Source organism: Silurus aristotelis (genome assembly GCF_946808225.1).
Source record: "Silurus aristotelis genome assembly, chromosome: 22".
Lineage (NCBI taxonomy): Eukaryota > Metazoa > Chordata > Actinopteri > Siluriformes > Siluridae > Silurus > Silurus aristotelis.
In genome coordinates, this window is record NC_139595.1 from 16980363 (window position 1) to 16994075 (window position 13713).

The window sequence follows — 13713 nt, forward strand, 5'->3', positions numbered from 1 at the left end:
TTATGTCAAGGAGCCACCTAGCGGAAGTGTAGGTTAGCCTCCGTCTGCTTTACGCCGGAGTGTAGGAGCATTCTTCAAACACGCAAACAGACACCAGTGATTGCTCTTCTGTCCATTCTTGTCTATTATAGATTTTATGGAATACCCATATAGTTGAGTTCAGTCAATTCTGATTGGTCAGAAGCGACAGTGCTATAGTGAATGTGGAGATTTGGCGTTACAGCTTTGGCGACACCTGAGCACAGATACACACCAAAACGTGGCGTTAATCTTTTTCCAGCATTCAGCAGTGCACCAGTGGACATATTTGCATGCACTCCGATGGTAAAAGTCTACAAGGACACTTGGTCTCTCGTTAAGGAGTTGCTCATTGACTCTTTTAACAAAAGAGCTCTTTGTCTGGGGTTTTTTTAATTAGCACTCGAGAGCTGGTGTCGAAGTACAAAACCTCGAGTCGCACTAACGCTTTCTCCGCCTCCTGTCCTTCCTTTCTTTGTCTCGTCTTTTGTCTGAAATCAAGTTACCTGCTCTTTCTATTTTGCTTGGTCTTGAGGGCCTTTATCTGTTCATTCACCCACCCAGGACTTGTTCTTTCTTCATCTGTCCTCCCTCCCTTCCTCCCACCACCCCACTGGTACTAATGCCTCTGCTTTTTTTTATTCTATCAGAGGTTATCCTCATCCATCAGAGGTTATCCTAAGGGCTTTCAGCTCTTTATCTTCCTAAAGCAACGCACCCTTTGTTTTGTTTTTTCCATATTGAAGACTGGGGGATCGCTGGACGCTGGCTCTCGTACCTTACAATCCCTGAATACTTGCAGTGCTGAGACAGAATGAATGTTGTTAGTTGCAGACTTGATTTTCGTCGAGCTCCCGACTCTCAATCACGTGTCCGAGACCAACTTTGCATTGTAAATCTGTTGGAGGAACAGCATAAAGACAAGGTCAATTTTAAATACAGCTTTTTTAAAAAGCTTTCAAGGCGAGTTCATAGACACAGCAACCTCGATACTCGCAGGGGTTTCGTCCCATGACCCCTCACGAGTAACAAAAAATGCGAATTACTTATTTACAGTTAGTGGTTTAACCTTATATATCACTTTATGAAGAAATTTGATGAAAAATAATGCTTGTAAGGAAGTTGCAGAGATCTGACTAAATTACTGTTATTGTCGGTGCTTCTTATAAGTGCATGTATGTAGCAGACGTGGTTAGCTAACATTTATTTTCGAATCTGCCTACTAAGCCAAGTATAGAACAGCCAGTTTTTACATATATTAACTAGTTATATTTAGGAGTATATACATTTTGCGACCGAAACAAGTGAAATTAGCATGGGTGAAAGTGGTCACTTTTTGAAATAAATGCACGAAAGTCAATAAAATGGTAATAAAACCCTCGTTAAATAGTTTTTATTCCTTTTTGCGGCCCGCTACCAAATGATCCACGGATCGATACCGGTTCGAAGCCCTCCCAACAGACGCCACACACCAGAGTTTAATTTCTACAGGCTAAATGCTGTGGCTAGCTCAAAATGATTATTATTTTATCAAAATATAGCTGTAAAACCGTTTAGAAAGTGCGGCAGGCCCATCCTGAGGGGAATTTTAATGGCATACTGGCATTAAAGGGGATTAGAGTGCTGACAATAGTGTAGTGCTCCCAGCCAGATGTGCTCATCTGTGGCGCCTGGTAAAGAGAGAGGGATAAAATGTAGAATGAAAGCAGAGGCACAAAATGGTCATCTCCTTTGGGCATTGGTTCTCAAAGTGGGGTCCTTGAAGTTTATCGATTTTGAAACAAGGGGTGGTGGAGATTACAATCTGCATTATCAAAGTTATAACGTTTAGGGGTCCAAGCACCAGATCAAACCTGATGTACTGGTGGAAAGTTCATGAAGCTTTAATTTATGGTTAAACAGGTCTCTGGTTACAAAACAAGTGAAAACCACTGCCTCGGGGGACCACCTTGTTTTGACAAAACGCTGTCTGGATAATCATTCGTAGCCAGTGGTTAGGTTTAGCAGCCAGACTGAGTAAAATACACACAAGCAGATAAACACAGAGTAAATATATCATCAGATTATCTTTACACTATCTTTTGTTAGATATACATTATATGGATTAAAGTTTGTGGACATCTGACCTGCTTTTTTTTAACATCCCATTTTACATTTAGTTCCCATTTGCTGTTGATAAATAAATAAGTAATCTCCACACTTCTGGGAAGATGTTCCACTGGATTGTGGAGGGTGTTGGTAAAATCAGGAACTGATGTAGGTAAGGCGAGGAGGCCTAGGGTGCACTCAGAGTTTCAATTCATGCTACAGGGTGGAGGTCACTCAAGATCTTCCACTTCAACAAACGAAAAGCACATCTTAATGGAGCTGGCTTTGTGCGCAGGAGCATCATCATGCTGGAACAGGTTTGGGTCTCTTGGTGAAAGTGAAGGGAAAATGTAATGCTACTCCATCCAAAGGCATCTTCTACAATTTTAATGTGGAATTACCTCAAAGTCATGAAGATTATTTGATGTGTTTGATTAATTGAAGTGTGATGTGTCAAACAGCCTATGTTACAGAGAAAATGGCAAAAAACTGGAGACTTTCTTGAGGCGGAAAACCTCTGACAGACAGTTTAAAAATATGTTTATAACAAGGCTTCACTGATGTGTTAACAAAACCTCCAAGCTTGACTCAACACCATCTTAAATCTTACTGTCTTACTTCTGATCACTCAATGATACTTAAACCATCAATTATTGAGCTTCATTAAGACCTGTTGTGCATGTTCTGTCTCTGGAGTACACCCCGGAATGCCAGAGCTGAACCCATGCCATCTAAAGTCTCTGGTTACTGATTTAAGGGTGAGACAAGACGCCAAATTTATTGCATTCCAGAGGAGAGTTTTTGGCCTCCCAAGTTATTTCCAGTGCATTTTTTTTTCATCATGTTCCTCTTTAATTAAATGTCATTCAGTGGATAAAGGCACACCCAATCCATTCCAGCTCAGTCCTCTCCATTCCAGTCCAGAGAACCGAGGTAAAACATGTGTACTACACTAAATAGAACTCTTTTGATATTGGGTGCAAGGGATAATATTTCGGTCTTTCGGCCTTCCGTCCACACCGAGACGCCGCTTTCTTTCAGGATGAAACATTCAAAAACACAGTTTTTAGCGTCGCAGTGCAGGCTGTGAAAACGGACGTTTTTTGAAACGTTTTTTGGTCACGTGACGGAGCCTTCCCTCAGAAAGTAAATAAACGGCAGGCAAAAATGACGCCGAAGCTACTTTTGGGACACAACTGAAAACGAAAGTGTGAACACCTAACGTTTTTTTATACGAAACCGGCAACGGTTCTGTGAGAAAAAGGTTCATATTAAGGCGCGTCAATGTTTTTAGTGATTGTCTCAGTAAAATGTTTATTTGAAATTTTTCACCACAGGAAAGTCTTCATGACAGAGGTGGAATTACGATCAGAGGTTTCTCAGTAACCCAACCTTTTGTTATCTTAACTTCAAGACAGGTTGATGAGAAAACGACTGTTCAGAGCAGAAATTTGTAATTCTGTTAAAAAAGAACTAGAACACGCCAGTCCTGTTCTTAACGTCCATACAAACCAACCCGTGGTTGATTATTTTACTGGAATTGCACCTTATGCTTTAGTATTTTGTACTAAAATATACTCAAATTTTTGTAGAGTTTTTTCAGACTATTGAACCCGAGAGCTTCATGGACGTAGTGTTTTATTTTAAGCAATAAATGCACAAACTAAAAAATCTTCCATTTCTCAATAACTTCTCCCTCCTCTTAATGTCCTGGTAAACCCACCCCTCCTTCTCTCCACCCCGTCATAGGGGAAGTTCATCTGATATACTTCCTTTGCAAGATTTTATCTGCAACCATGATGATGCAAATGCACAGAACAAGCAAAAAAATTTTTTGCAAATTAAAACGACTCAGCGGCCCCATCACAGCGTTTCATTTATTTGCATGTGACGTGTGAGAGCTGCAAACTAATCGGACGTTTGCTCGGCAATCGGGATTAAAGCGGAACGTTTCTGGAACATCTTGCGTAGGAATTCGAGGTTTAATTATGACCTCATAATTACATCCTGCCGTTGGACCCCCGTTAACGAGTTCATGCGGCGAACTAAAAAAGCACAGGCCCAAGCAGAAGTCTGAGAAGGAACTGTGACTTCCTCTTGCATTTTTCGCACAAGTCCAGCTCCAGCTCTTGACCCGGGCTGGTACACCAAATAACCCTAAAATAATCCTTCATATCTCCGTCTTTTAGCTAATGTGAAGTCCTGGAAGTCCCCGTTAATTAATGCACTTTTGTTTTCACTTTATGGTTTAGGGTACAAAATATATCCTATTGACTATGGAGCTTTTGAAACCTCTGCTACTAATATCTGATAATCTGCTTTAAAGTCTGGAATAACTGAACTGTTCAGTCTCCAGATAAAAACCCGTGAAGCAGATCACATGTTTAATGGACTGTGTATTAAAACCGAAGATGATTTTGATTTCAGATTGGTCTTAACTTCCCTCGCAACACCATTGTGTTTAACAGGCTGTATTATTTTTCCACTCAGACAGACTTCCCTATTTTGCTCAATGCTGTAATTCTAGATAATGAGACAGAATTGTTGGCGGATAAGGCATCTCTTTTGACCCTGTGAAGATCACGATTGAGTTCTGCTTGTTTTTTCAATGAAAAGGTACGAGTACAAATGTTTAAATGGTGGTTTTGGCTTTGCAATGGGGGGGGCAAGCAAGCGTGAAAAAGTCAGGCAGTTTTTTCGTTCGTTTATTTATCTATTATGGTGAAAACAGTAAGCGTCTGAAAGACACTTCTTGTTCTTGTTATGGCTGCTTCGCTATAAAAAAAAATTGCAAATAGTTCAAAAACATTAAAGGAGATTGTGCCTCTGCTGGGCTTCTGAGGTTAAAACCTGATTTGTTGAAAGGTCTTCTGCAGGACCATGTTTCTGGTGTCTTCTTCAGGACAATGTTATGGGTGTCTTCTTCAGGACAATGTTATGGGTGTCTTCTTCAGGACCATGTTATGGGGAATGGTTTTCATCATGTCATGTGTCTGAATGTCTTCTGCAGGACTGTGTGTCTTGGGGACTGCAGGACCATGAGTCTGGGGGTCTTCAGCAGGACCATTTGTCTGGGGGTTTTCCGCAGGACCATGTGTCTGAGGGTCTTCTGAAAGTCCGTTTGTCTGGGGGTCTTCAGCAGCACAGTGTGTCTTTTGCAGGACCATGTGTCTAAGGGTCTATTGCAGGATCATGTGTCTGGGGGTCTTCTTTGGGATCATGTTTATTTATTTTTTGCAAGAATATGTGTCTTCTACAGGACTGTGTGTCTGGGTGTCTTCTGCAGGACCATGTGTCTGGGGGTCTTCTGAGTAACCACATGTCTAAGGGTCTTCTTTAGGACCATGTTTCAGGGGGGGTTTGCATGACTATGTGACTGAGGGTCTTCTACAGGACTGTGTGTCTGGTGGTCTTCTGAGTAGCCACGTGTCTGCAGGTTTTCTGCAGACCATGTACTTAAAGGTTTTTTGTAGACCGCATGTCTTTGCAGGATCGCCTCAGGTCTCACTATGAAAGCTTGAAAAATCACTTTCTCTCGCAGCATGGAGCCGAGCACTCGCCGTGGTGTGCCTCGGTACGGTCAAATTGAAGCGCATGAAAAATCGAACAGCTGGAACAGACATTCCCATCTGGCCCAGACCTCTCTGTCCAGCGTCTTGTTAAAAACATGCTCGAACCACTCTATGCTTTATTTGTTCCATTTGTTCCATTACACAACAAATATCTAGTGAACAAAATCCTAAAATAGTAAACTGTTCTGTTAAAAACGTGTTAATGCAAAGTGTATAATCTGTGCTAACGCTCTAGCAGTAGGTCAGGTTCTGTTCGACAGAACACTTCAAGATCATCTTACCTGTATATTTTTCTTTGTGTGTGTGTGTGTGTCCGTGTAGAACAAAGAGAAGGAACGCATGAAGGAGCGGGAGAAGGAGGCGCGTGAAAGAGAAGCACGCTACAGCAATGGTCACCTCTTCACCTCTCTGACCGTGTCGGCCACCACGCTCTGCTCGGCATGCAACAAGAGCATCACAGCCAAGGAGGCACTCAGCTGCCCCAGTGAGTCTCTCTCCCACACACACAACACACACACATTTTAACACTCGTTCCAGATGCTGCATAGTCATGACTAATATACTATACTGTATTATACTGTATTTTACTATACTGCGGAAATATGTAAAATGGGATACTGGTTCTCTACTAAACAGTACTGTACTATACTGGAGAGATATGTCATAATGGACACTACTCTTTTCCTTAGCTATAATGTTGCTTTATTGCATACTATACTATGTCATGAACACAGTGTATACTATGTACTAGCCTATACTATGCTATAATATACTATATTATGCAGTGTGTGTGTGTGTGTGTGTGTGTGTGTGTGTGTGTGTGTGTGTGTGTGTGTGTATATACACACATCAGGTTTGTATATAATATAGTATAGACAACTATACCGGGGTTGAGGATATCCCTATAACCCGGTATCCCTATCTATACTATATTATATACAAACCCGATGTGTATACTCAGTATCAGCTCCAGTTTCTCCTACTTATACTATACTATGGTATACTATATTGTACAATATCTTACTAGTAAGTCTGATACCTTTCTAAACTGATTCCTGGCAATGTATACGGCACACGTCATAGATACTATTTTGTGCAGTTCAAAAACCAGGAAATATTGTGCCAAGACCTGGACTCACGATGAGCTCCTGTTGTTTCCGGTTGTATTGTGCTGCACTACACTATACTGTATTAGCGGCGTAATGGGTGAAAAAGGCAAATTTATGAATTGAAACGTATCACAGACTAAATGACGATTATGGCCCGTCGGTTGTGCGCGACATTTACAACGTTTATCGCGAACTGTTGATGGGCCGTCAATGAAAGGGTTTATAAATAGACATGGATTTGCATGCTAACGAGGGAAGTTTCAGGCACCAGTCTTGAGTTAATAAGCGACACGGATAAGTGTTTACGCGAGTGTGAGATTTACACCCCGTGTCAGGGAATTCGCACTGCGCGTGTACGAGTGAGAGAACTAGCATGTGCGATTTGTCATCATCCAAATCGACTAGGCATCTAGTGAAGAGCGCAGTATCTGTGTGTGTGTGTGTGTGTGTGTGTGTGTGTGTGTGTGTGTGTGTGTGTGTGTGAGTAAAGGGGGAGGGGAGTAGAATACGGGAATAATTAAAGCGTTCTGAAAGGAAAAGGCAAGAGAGAATGGGAAAAAAGACAAAAGAAAAGACAGATAACAGTCGATCGAAGTTGACTCGTAGGCCGGGGTGATAACTGCAGGGATTTCTCCTGCCACCTCCTTGCTGCGTTCTTCCTCCTGCCATCCCTCCACCAACCACTCCACCCCTCTTCTAAAATCAATCGACTGTTGAGTCGCAGCTACACTAAAGCCCCCCCTCCACACACACACACACACACACACCCCCAAGCCCCCTCCTCCACCCTCCGCTCTGCATCTTACACACACACACACACACACACACACACACACACACACACACACACACACACACACACACACAATGAAGTCAGTGTGTCAGGCGCCTGCCTCCATCTCCACTGCGCCACAGGAACAGCTGGGAGATAGAAGGATGGGGGAAAAAAAGAGATCAAACAAAGAGACAAGGAGGAGAGGTACATAGATATAGAGAGAAATGGATGATGCTCATGGATGTTGGTAGCGTTACAGAGATGCAGAGGGATGGAAAGGGTTTAAAAATAAAAAAAAGGAAAGATTTCAGAAGAAGAGACAGCAGCAGAGAATTACACTTTTCAGATGAAATGCTGGTCTGGGTGATTTTTCTGCTGATATAAGAAAAAGCTTATATTTGTTTCCTTCCTTCCTTCAAAATAAGACCAAGAATAAACTACAGTTTATAGTTATAAAGAAAATGTATAGTTTAAGAATAAAGGGCAGAGTGTTAAAAAGAATCTAAACAGACATGCAGGCAGACAGACAGACAGACATGCAGGCAGACAGACAGGCAGACATGCAGGCAGACAGACAGACAGACATGCAGGCAGACAGACAGGCAGACATGCAGGCAGACAGACAGACAGACAGACAGGCAGGCAGACAGATAGACAGGCAGATAGACAGATAGACAGACAGATAGATAGATAGATAGATAGATAGATAGATAGATAGATAGATAGATAGATAGATGGATGGATGGATGGATGGATGGATGGATGGATGGATGGATTGATAGATAGATAGATAGATTGATTGATTGATTGATTCCCACTCTCTGTTTATTCATTCTTAGCAAATTTTTTTATAACCATGACTTTTAGTTCATTTTTGATACTATAACATAACATTCTGTCTTTCTATCAAACAGATAGATGGATAGAGAGAGAGAGGGAGAGAGAGAGAGAGAGAGAGAGAGAGAGAGAGAGAGAGAGAATTTAAACTTAAGATTGAAAGAGTGTGTATGTGTATGTATATTTGGGGGAGTGGGAGCTCAGTGGTTAAGGCTTTGGGTTATTGATTGGAAGGTCAGAGTTTCAAGCCCCGGGATTGCCACGCTACCATTCTTGGGCCCTTGAGCACGGCCCTTAACCCTCTGTGCTCCAGGGTCGCCGATTTATGGCTGACCCTGCGCTCTGACCCCAGCCTCTGCCTCTGAGCACTTCAATTTCACTGTGCTGTAATGTATATGTGACAAATAAAGGCTATTTTATATATATATATATTTGAGAGAAAATTAGAGAGAGATTTTGCCCATAATAATCCTGTAATCTAGTCTTTATATCAAATAATCCATTAACTAAAAGAAGGGAAAAAGAGAAGATCTAGATCAGGGGAAAAGAGAGAGAATAAACTATTGCAACACACTGGGATTGCAAACAAAAACAAAACACTGCAAGCCTTTAATCCACTTCTGTAATATCAGTATTGCAGATATGCTACTGAACATATGACCTACTGTGAGACTTGTGGGATGGTGCACAAAGGAAGATGTTCGTTTAGAGGATTGTTCTGAGATCAACACCACGTCCTACCCGATCCGTCATAATCTTATGCCTGTCCATCAGTTAAATATTAATATTGCAGCATCACGTTAGGATGATTAATGTCACTGATTGACAAGGCATTAATGTTGAAGGTTTGTTCATTTTGCACACAGAGCGGTACGCTTCCCGGCGACGAGACATGGTAAAGACACCTTAAATGTGCTGCGTGCTGAACCGGGTGTGAGACATGTTTCCATTAAATGCATTGTGACATCCTGTTATATGCTCGTTCAGATCGAGGGTGAAGTGCACCAGCAATCTGAGACCCCGGGGTTTTTTCTTCTTTTTTTTTTTTTCCTTTTTTTTTTTTTTTTACAACTATAACATATAGCTTAGAAAAAATACACAGCTCATCTTTAGTGTTATTTACACATTAGATTTATTTGATATATTTTAGGACAGAAATGAAGATTAATGTAAGAAAAATGGAATGACTGCACAAAAACATTTTTTTTTTTAAAAGGCAATTTATTTGTTCACAAATAATCCGCATGCACTGCAGTGTTTTTAACATGCGCATCAGCCTCGACTTGCTCTCGTAACCTTGACACGTTGTGGTTTTGAGGTAGAAGAGAGGCAGAGAGCGCGAGGCAGAAAGAGGGGGATGGGGAAAAACAGGGAGGACCCGTGGCAAAGCCAGTAATTGCATGCGTCTGTTTCCAGCAGGACAGATGTGCGAGTGTGTGTGTGTGTGTGTGTGTGTGTATATCCATATATTTTGGTGCATCTGCTTTAAACGTGTATAGGAATTCCAGCAAGGGCACTCAGAGTAGTGGCCAGAGTCCAAATCTCCAGACACACCCTCGGAAGACTATCGATTCAGCCCCGAGGGTGCAATTATATTGACGGGAGGCAGCGGACTTGAGAGGAGGTCAGGCGTCATGAATAAATCATGACACCAGAGGAAAGAGGATTTAGATTTTAATCTTTACTTTTGAGACAATCAGTGACATCCGACTGATCACACGGTGTTTGGTTGCATACAGTGGACCTTTATTCGCTGAATAACCGACTAAATGAGTGGACCAGGTTTTATAACGGGAATAAATACATGTCCACTAGGGCTGAAACGATTCCTTGAGTAATTACATTACAGAAATTTAAACTAAATGCTTCGTTTAGTTCATTTACCTCCACACGGAGCAACGTGTTTTCCCACGGACCATTAATACTGACGCCCCACCCGCTAAACTCCGGAGAACTCCGGACGGGTAACACAGAAGTTGCCGCAGAATGTGAAAAGTCATTTGAAAGCAATTCGAAATGTATTTTTATATTCGCATTTCGAAGTAATACGGCAATTAAATGCGCTAAATACGTTTCGTTTTCACAGACTGCGATTTCAGCAATAAAACCGTACATTTTTCTCAAACGGAAACCAATCACTTGTTCATTTTAGGAGACCTGTCTTATTTTCTCTTGTATTTTTAGTATTGCGCTTTCATAAAGATAAAGCACTCCGTATCCGATCACTCGTTTTTCGCTTTTTATACAAGCTATTTTATTTTCCGTTCAGCAAAGGTTTATTAAGAAAAATCCATTTTAGTATCAGATTCTGATATTATTCCAAAAAAGGAAATACAACAAAATACCGTCTGGGAATCGTCACCCGATTTAACTGGTTGTTGAAAATATGGGATTTTTGAACATCCTGTTCCTGATTTGTGGATATTCATTCTCCGATTAAGGGTGTACAAAAATATCGGTACATGTGAATATCACGATATTTTGTCTGACGATACTGTATCGGTTCCCAAAAACATGATCTTGATATTTAGAGAGATATCAGTTGTTTTTAGACAAATCATCTCATCTCTGAACTTAAACGGTGACAGGAAGTACTAGCATAAAGGCACGCCACTAATGATAGCGTTAATATCCACCTGTTTCCTGTGGGGGCGCTGCTGTAAAAACGATTCCGCCGGAAGTAGAAGAAATTTTATTGCAGCCGCATTTAAAGTCGTCCTAAACAATTAAGTGTGTGTATGTGGTAACAGTTTGTAGAAGAACCACAAATGGCTGGAAAATTCAGGTGTCACAATTCTTTTGTCTATATAGATATCTCCTTGTTTTGCTTTCCCAAACACCAGCTTTGCTTGCCAGGTTGTAGAGAAACCCACAATGTGCGGACGTCCCTCAGACTCCATGCGTTGCTTTATTTCGATTATTTATCGATGTGTAACGAGTCGTCGAAATTCCACGCTTTTACATGAAATGTGTCCGTACTGGAATCTAGACGCCGCTCGTTACGACTCCCCTCCCCATCACGTACAGTCGGGTCTTATCAATCTGGCACGCGATGATAATAGCGCCATTATGCACTGCATTATGGGAAGGTCTTGAGTTTTAATGCGGCGTGTGGCGCTTTTGTCTACAGAATTTTTTCGGCATGCTTCACAGCTGCGACTCCACCCCCCCCCCCCCCCCCGTCATATGTAATCCAGGGACAGCGTGAGAGATTAACACGCTGTCTGTCATAGCAGCATTTTCCAGCTCACACACACACACACACACACACACACACACACACGCGGCTAGAAAGGAAAGGCGGAGAGCACTGGAGTTCATTTACTCCAATCTGTTATCGATCGGCCCATTTTGGAAGCAGTATTGACATTCAGCTTTTGTGTCGCAAGTAATAGGAGCGAATTGCAGTTCCCTCTGGGATGGTCGTCTATGGAGTCAGACACGACTTTCAAAACCCCCGCATGCTGCGATCATCTTTCATAATAGTTCGCGTTTCCTCACAAACTCTTCCAGCGTTTTAGATTTACCACATGACCCCTCGCGTCTGATATCGGCGTTCTGAATAACATCGACCTATTTAGGACGGTGCCAAAACTTTTAATCGCGGGTGCTGAAAGGGGATCAGGTGGATTGGATGCGGCCCAAATAGTGGATTAGATTCTCTTGATCCCAAACACTCCTTTGTGCGCGAGCGGATTTTGTTTGTCGTCCCGATTACGATTTCTACAATCACAAATGTGCGAATAGCCAACGAATAGCTAATGAACCGATCGTAAGCCCCGCCCATGCTCGGTTACAGTTGCTATCCAGGTTCAGCAATAAAAATAAAAGGATTTCTAGGTTTCCTTTTTCTATCACATTGAAATAGTGTGACTGGAATTGAATCAAGGTTCCAAAACGCAAATCAAATTCGAATACGCGTTCATTTATAGCGTAATTGCGTATTGCGTAATTGCGCTGAAAACAGAGCTAGAAACCAGACCAACCAGACACAATCGTGGTGATTTGTTTGGTCGTGGCTCCTGAACGATGTTCCTACGATCTTTGTGACCAATTGAGAATGACCACCTTGCTAAGACCTCCCGTTTAGCGATATAAACGCACCGTGAATCGATAAACCGATTGACACGACATGGCGCTAAAACTTAAATACCTGTCTGTATTAATGACATCATAACGTAGGTGACGTGATTGGCCGAACGATGTTGCAAGCTTTATTTGTGGTCCGTTTCTCTAAAAGACAAACCGGATGGCTGACAATAACAAAGGGATGAGGGTGTGTATGAATAGAGTTTGTTCGTCTGGTTACTCACGGCATGGCGTGTTTATTTAGCGTCGGTGGAGTTTGTGTGTGCGCGCGAGAGAGACAAGTAGCAGACCGACGCATAGTGCGCGCGAATGAATAGACCTACTGTGCTTCTTATTACAAGGGAAAAAAATGTTGGACATTTTTGAACCTCATTATGGCAGACGGGAGTGTCCTTTTGGTGTGTCTGGGTTTTTTTTTTTTTTTTTTTGGAAAAAGTCTGCTGGAAATCCGAATTCCCATTGCGCACAGACGAGGTTCGCGTCTCAATGTTTAGGGACGTAGCCGTGTTTTTTGCCGTGGCGGGGACACAAGAATGTCCAGGCTATAAATGGGAAGAAAAAGGAGCCTTTTAGAGAGATGTTGAGAGCAGAAGATGGCTAGCATTTCACATTTCTGCCGATGACGCTCGACACGTGAAATCACACCAAAGCCATTATGTCTGGGATAAAAATAACAGTTTTATCTGTAACTCAGGAAGTGACCTCATTCCCCACACACACACACACACACACACACACCACCACCAATTGGCTCGTCTTGTGTTTTTCTTTAGGTCTTGTCTACTTTGTAGTCATGGGGTTTTTTTTGTAAAGGTGTCATGCCTGCTGTATCATCGCGGCTATATTTAGCAACAAAAACTTCTGAACAAAGTTCAGGCCTTTGTCTGTAAAGCCAGAAACTTAATTCCTAGCATTGTCCAGGAAACAAAAGTTTACCAAACTTGAAATTCAATATTCTGAAGAAAATGTGATTCGTCTTTACAAATGCAAATCAATTCTTCTCAGTCAGACCAGCATAATTTTCTGAAAAACGTCACGTGACGTCATATGACTTCACAATATTACCCATCAATCAACTCACCCTTCCGTGCTGAGCGTTTCGATATGTCACATGTCTATGTTAATTGTATTTTACAAATTCTGGAATCTGATTGGTCTGTTGATTTATTAGGTTTTGATGAAATAATAACCATATTGCAGCTCCGATTGTAGGTCCACCTATAAG

General features: G+C 41.8%; 1 protein-coding gene and 1 long non-coding RNA gene across 11 annotated transcripts in view; both read left to right on the plus strand.

Annotated features, from left to right (window-relative positions):
• arhgef2b (rho/rac guanine nucleotide exchange factor (GEF) 2b) overlaps positions 1-13713 on the plus strand; it is a 62067-nt gene that overhangs the window by 33979 nt on the left and 14375 nt on the right. For all 10 annotated transcript variants that reach the window (XM_083525593.1, XM_083525591.1, XM_083525588.1 and 7 more), the window contains one exon: positions 6000-6162. In XM_083525593.1, coding sequence (XP_083381719.1) covers positions 6000-6162 — 163 coding nt within the window. The remainder of the gene's footprint in view (positions 1-5999; positions 6163-13713) is intronic.
• LOC310717817 lies at positions 10839-12229 on the plus strand. The gene is made up of 2 exons (XR_014530945.1): positions 10839-10901; positions 10933-12229. It is a non-coding gene; the product is annotated as an uncharacterized lncRNA (long non-coding RNA).